The 5367-nt window shown below is 54.7% G+C and overlaps 1 protein-coding gene across 2 annotated transcripts in view; it reads right to left on the reverse strand.

Annotated features, from left to right (window-relative positions):
- Positions 1-2532, reverse strand: part of GTSE1 (G2 and S-phase expressed 1) — a 39398-nt gene extending 36866 nt beyond the window's left edge. Inside the window, exons 1-2 of one of the 2 annotated variants that reach the window (XM_055253954.2) lie at positions 2437-2532; positions 1882-1982 (exon numbers count right to left, since the gene is read on the reverse strand). In XM_055253954.2, coding sequence (XP_055109929.1) covers positions 1882-1960 — 79 coding nt within the window. In that variant the 5' untranslated portion in view covers positions 1961-1982; positions 2437-2532. Of the gene's footprint in view, positions 1-1881; positions 1983-2390 lie in introns of both variants that reach the window. The other variant, XM_063622543.1, reaches the window with a different exon arrangement.
- Positions 2533-5367: the final 2835 nt, after the last annotated feature.

A 5367-nucleotide genomic window follows, 5' to 3' on the forward strand; every position in this document is an offset into this window, starting at 1 on the left:
CTGCGCTCAAGCAAAACCTGGGCGCCGCAGACAGCAGATACGCTGTACAGCTACGGGAATGCTGACCGCCCTGAGGGCGGAAGCACAAAGCGGTCCCAGAGCAGGTCTTGGGAAAATCAGCCTCAGAAGACAGCAGAGGAGGAGGAGCCCGCACAGAGAAAAGACACACCAGCCAGAGAGGCAGGAGGAAAAAACCAAGAGCGCCTTGGACTCCAAGCAAGGGAAGTTTCCAGAAGGATGCATGTTACTGAAAAGCTGACTGAGGATAGAAAAGTGACAAGAGATTCAGCCATGTGGACGTCATCAACGACTGATGAAAGCAGCTTGAATGGAGTGGTAAGGACGGAAGCCGGAATGGGAGGGATTGAGAGGCAGAAAAAAATGGCAGAACAAGTGAGAAAGCTCTCAAAGTTTGGCTTGGAAGGAGAAACACAGCAATAGAGAGGCAACGGAGGAGACGTGGTGACAAGTGAGACAAGGGAACATTATCTGTATGTGGATGCCCATGATCCAGTGGACAGGGGAAAAGTAAGGAAATGAAGCCAGGTCAACGGAAGCAGGGAAGGCCTCAAGAAGGAGCAGCGGGTGCAGTATGCACGTGGAAGGGACATATTTGAAAGGAAGGACGTGACAGGAAGGAGGAGAGGGGTGCAGAGGCAAGCGCCTTTCTAGATATGAAGATGTAACATTGATTTGTAAAGTCTCCAGGACAGTTCCTGCCAAATGGAGGCATTGAGGATGCTTGGGGCCAGGCACGGTGGTTCACACCTGTAATCCCAGTACTTTGGGAGGCCTAGGCAGGTGGATCACCTGAGGTCAGGAGTTTGAGACCAGCCTGGCTAACATGGTAAAACCGCATCTCTACTAAAAATACAAAAATCAGCCAGGCGTGGTGGCGGGTGCCTGTAATCCCAGCTACTCGGGAGGCTGAGGCAGGAGAATCGCTTGAACCCGAAAGGCAGAGGTTGCAGTGAGCCAAGATCATGCCATTGCACTCCAGCCTGGGAGACAGAGTGAGACTTGGTCTCAAAAAGAAAGGATCCTTGGGTAGTGTGAGAACTGAAGGATAAAGGGATGTCAAAATGCTTTGTGAGGCTGGGTGAGGTGGCTCACAGCTATAATCCTAGCACTTTGGGAGGCTGAGGCAGGCAGATTGCCTGAGCTCAGGAGTTCGAGACCAGCCTGGGCAACATGGCAAAACCCCGTCTCTGTTAAAAATGCAAAAATTAGCCAGGTGTGGCAGTGGGTGCCTGTAATACCAGTTACTAGGGAGGCTGAGGAAGAATCCCTTCAACTTAGGAGGCAGAGATTGCAGTGAGTACAGATCACGCCTTTACACTCCAGCCTGGGTGACAGAGCGAGACTCTGTCAATAAATAAATAAATAAATAAATAAATAAAAACACTTTGAGAGAAAAAGACGGTGTGGCCTGTAACTCATTCTGTGAAGCTGTACCCTAACCTTGATACCCAAACCAGACAAAGACACAAGAAGAAAGAAGTTTTGGGCCAGGCTCACTCATTAACATGGTCTCAAAGATCCTAAACAAGTCTTAGCAAACAGAAACCAGCGACAAACAAAAAAGGAAACATCGAATTCAATACAATAAATATTTGAGAGCCCACAAAGTGTCAGGTACCGTTCAGGGCATGGGAGCACTGCGCTAAATAAAACTGATGAGAATCCTGGCTGTAATGAAACTTAAAATGGGGAGGAGGTGAAAGAAAACCAGAAAACGAAGGCAGATGTCATGTGTTTCACAGGTGCGGAGTACAAGTAGAGCACGTGAGAAAGAAAGAATTTCTCAAGGAAACGTTAAATCAACATCCATCTCTACTGAACGTCCTGAACAACAACAGCGCCGCAGCAGCAAGGACTTGCCTTCCTTCTTAGGGTCATCCATGTTCACGTCCCCTGCCCGGCAGGCTGAAGGCTCATCGCGGCCACCGCCTCCTTCCATGGAGAGAGCTGTCAGAAAGTCACTGCAGGGTGGAACAGGGCCAGAAGGTGAGTGCGAGTCAGGGCCCAGGGCTCCGGGTTCCTTCAGCCCTCGGCTCACAAAGGCAGAGCTGAAGGCCGCGGCCAGGTCTGGGAGAGGCGGCGCGGGGGCCGCTCTGAAATGATCGCATCTCAGGGGACCCCAGGGGACCCCAGGGGCCGAGTGCCGCCAGGCCGGGAGTCAGCCCGAACGCTGTCGGACGAGATAACGGAATTCTCGGCTCTCGGGCCAGAGTGTTGGGGGCTCTGTTTGCCTGGGGGGCAGCCCTGGACCTCCCGGCATCCCCGACCACGGAGCGAGGGGCCTCAGTGACCCCTGCTCTAGCCCAAGCCCGGCTCCTGGCAGGGCGCGGCCCCTCCCCGTCCCGAAAACGGCGGGCACCGCGCCGCACCTGGCTCACCGGGCAAGCCTCGTCCCCGACCCTGACCCCACCTTACCCAAAGCGGCAGACGATGCGCGACGCGCCTCCGGCACGGATTTAAACGCGGCGCCGGGAGACGCGGGCTGTCGATTGGTCGGTTTGAAAAGGGCTCCGCGAGGCGGCGGGCCCGGTGCATCCTGGGTATTGTAGTCAGGACACTGGGAAGAAGCGTCCAGTGCGCATGCGCACTGCTTCAGCGCAGAGACTGGCACCCCACAGCGCCAGGGCGCACCCACCCGGAAGTCTGCCCGGCCTGGCCGCCAAGTGTCACCTAGGTGTCCGCGTCAAGCCAGAACCATGTATGCAGCTCCTTGTGTGTAGGGAGAAAGTTAAAACTGCCATCTAAGGGTGTCGATGGGAAGACTAAAAGTAGGCTCACCCACCTGCTGTGAAGCAGCTCGCGCGAACTGTTACTAACAGTAGTGAAAAGGCGGGATCCCTGCCCCGAGGCGCGCACTGGGGCGCCGGCTGACCCAGAGACCTGAGGGAGACTCATGGCCGGAGCTGCACAGCCTGTGGGGCTGGAGGGGAACTGTCGCCCTTGGCTGGCTTCCCCAACAGCCAAGGCCTGAGGACGGCCGAGGGCCTGGCGGGAGCCTGTCCTGGGTTTTACAGGCCGGCTGCGGAGCTGCGTTGGAGGAGAGAGCCAGGGGCTGGGGGCCGGTGATGGAGCCTGTCTTGGGGAGTGCATGTGTTAGAGAGGGGTGGGAAGCAGATAGGATAAGCCTGACCCGAGCCATGGAGACGCAAGGACAGGACTGGTAGACGGGTAAGTGGGCAGCAACTTAAGACTGACCTCGCTTGAGCCTTTGCCTGCGAACGAGGTATAATACCCACCTTGGCGGCTTGAGGATCAAATGAGGGGCTCCACCCGCGGCAAAGTGTCACTAAGCGGGAGCTCTGATTATCCGGGACTGATGGATGGAGGAAGATACAGGAAGAGGAGCCTGGGAGGACCCGCTCTGGAAAGGATGGAACTCGAGAGCACCGTTTTCAGGGACGAAGATAAGCTGTTTATTTGGGGCAGGCCGCGGGGAGAGCTGTCCAGCAAACAGCCACCTGGGGCCCAGGGCAGAGGCCTTCCAGGCTGGCTCGGGCCACTTCTGGGTCCCATGTACCTGGTTTTGCATCAACCACACCAATCACTCCATGTTGCTGTGTTCCCTCACCAGAAGACTGTGGGCTCATAAAGGGCAGGGCAGCCCTCCGTCACCAGTCTCCCCAGCCTCACCCAGCCCAGCACAGGGCACCAGGCAGGGGCTGAGAGTGCTGGGGTAGGTGGGTGTGGTCAAACAGCTTGCAAAGAGTTTGGCCTGCTCGTTGCATTCCCCTCAGCTCATCCTGGGGATGTCTGCTGGGAGAATGGCAAAGGGATCCCCAACAGTCATTCCTGATACTCCTCTCCCTGTATCATGTCAGCACATAGTAGGTGTGGCCTATATATGGCAGATTCACTTCTGCTCCCAATAGGATTTGCTGTAGTTTGGATGTGTGTCCCCTCCAAATCTCATGTTGAAATGTGATCCCAATGTTGGAAGTGGGGCCTGGTGGGAAGTAATTGGGTCGTGAGGGCAGATCCCTTATGAATGGTTTAGCACCATCCCCTTGGTGATGAGTTCTTGCTTAGTTCACACAAGATCTGGTTATTTAAGAGTCTAAGACCTCCCCTTCTCTCTCTTACTCCTGCTTTCACTATGTGATACACTGCCTCCCCATCACCTTATGTCATGATCTTAAGCTTCCTGAGGTTGCACCAGAAGCAGATGCCAGCACCATACTTCCTGAAAAGCCTGCGGAACTGTGAGCCAATTAAACCTCTTTATAAATTACCTAGCGTCAGGTATTTCTTCATAGCAATGCAAGAAGGCCTAATACAGTTTGACTTCATTTATTTATGCCTTCATTCACCAAGTTTCACTGACAGCTACTCAGTGCAGGCCATGTGCTGGGTGATGCCAGGGACAGATGCTGTCCCTGACCTGGAGAGGTCATAGCAGGGGTGCAATAGCAAGGGCAAGTGCCAAGGGCTGAGGGGCACAGAGGCATCACCCTCACCAGCCTGCAGTGTGGGTTGGGGGGTAGGCTTCCTGGAGGAGGGACCAGGGTTCCCAATTGCACAGCCAAGTCATGTCTTGCTTGGAACCAGGAGAGGGGAGGGAGGCTCCCCTTAGAATGTGTCCCTAGTTCCTGGGTAGAGAAGGCGCCTCTCTGGAAATCCTACTATAATTACCCATTTTCTTTCTTTTTTTTTTTTTTTTTGAGACAGTCTTGCTCTGTCGCCCAGGCTGGAGTGCAGTGGCGCGATCTTGGCTCACTGCAAGCTCCGCCTCCCGGGTTCATGCCATTCTCCTGCCTCAGCCTCCTGAGTAGCTGGGACTACAGGCGCCCGCGACCATGCCCAGCTAATTTTTTGTATTTTTAGTAGAGACGGGGTTTCACCACGTTAGCCAGAATGGTCTCGATCTCCTGACCTCGTAATCCACCCGACTTGGCCTCCCAAAGTGCTGGGATTATAGGCGTGAGCCACCGCACACGGCTTCCCATTTTCTTGACTAGATGTCCCACCTACTTTTTTTTTTCCTTTGAGATGGGAGACTTGCTCTGTTGCCCAGACTGCAGTGCAATGGCACGATCTTGGCTCACTGCAATCGCTGCCTCCCAGGTTCAAGCGATTCTCCTGCCTCAGCCTCCCGAGTAGCTGGGATTACAGACGTGCGCCACCATGCTCAGCTAATTTTTGTATTTTTAGTAGAGACAGGGTTTCACCATGTTGGCCAGGCTGATCTCGAACGCCTGACATCAGGGGATCCACTCACCTCGGCCTCCCAAAGTGGTGGGATTACAGGCGTGAGCCACTGCGCCTGGCCTGCCCCACCTACCTTAAGTTCAAGGAGAAGCCATCTCCCCAGCACCCAGCCCCAGGCCTGCACCATAGATGCTCAAAGAC

Source organism: Symphalangus syndactylus, chromosome 18 (assembly GCF_028878055.3).
Source record: "Symphalangus syndactylus isolate Jambi chromosome 18, NHGRI_mSymSyn1-v2.1_pri, whole genome shotgun sequence".
NCBI classification, from domain to species: domain Eukaryota; kingdom Metazoa; phylum Chordata; class Mammalia; order Primates; family Hylobatidae; genus Symphalangus; species Symphalangus syndactylus.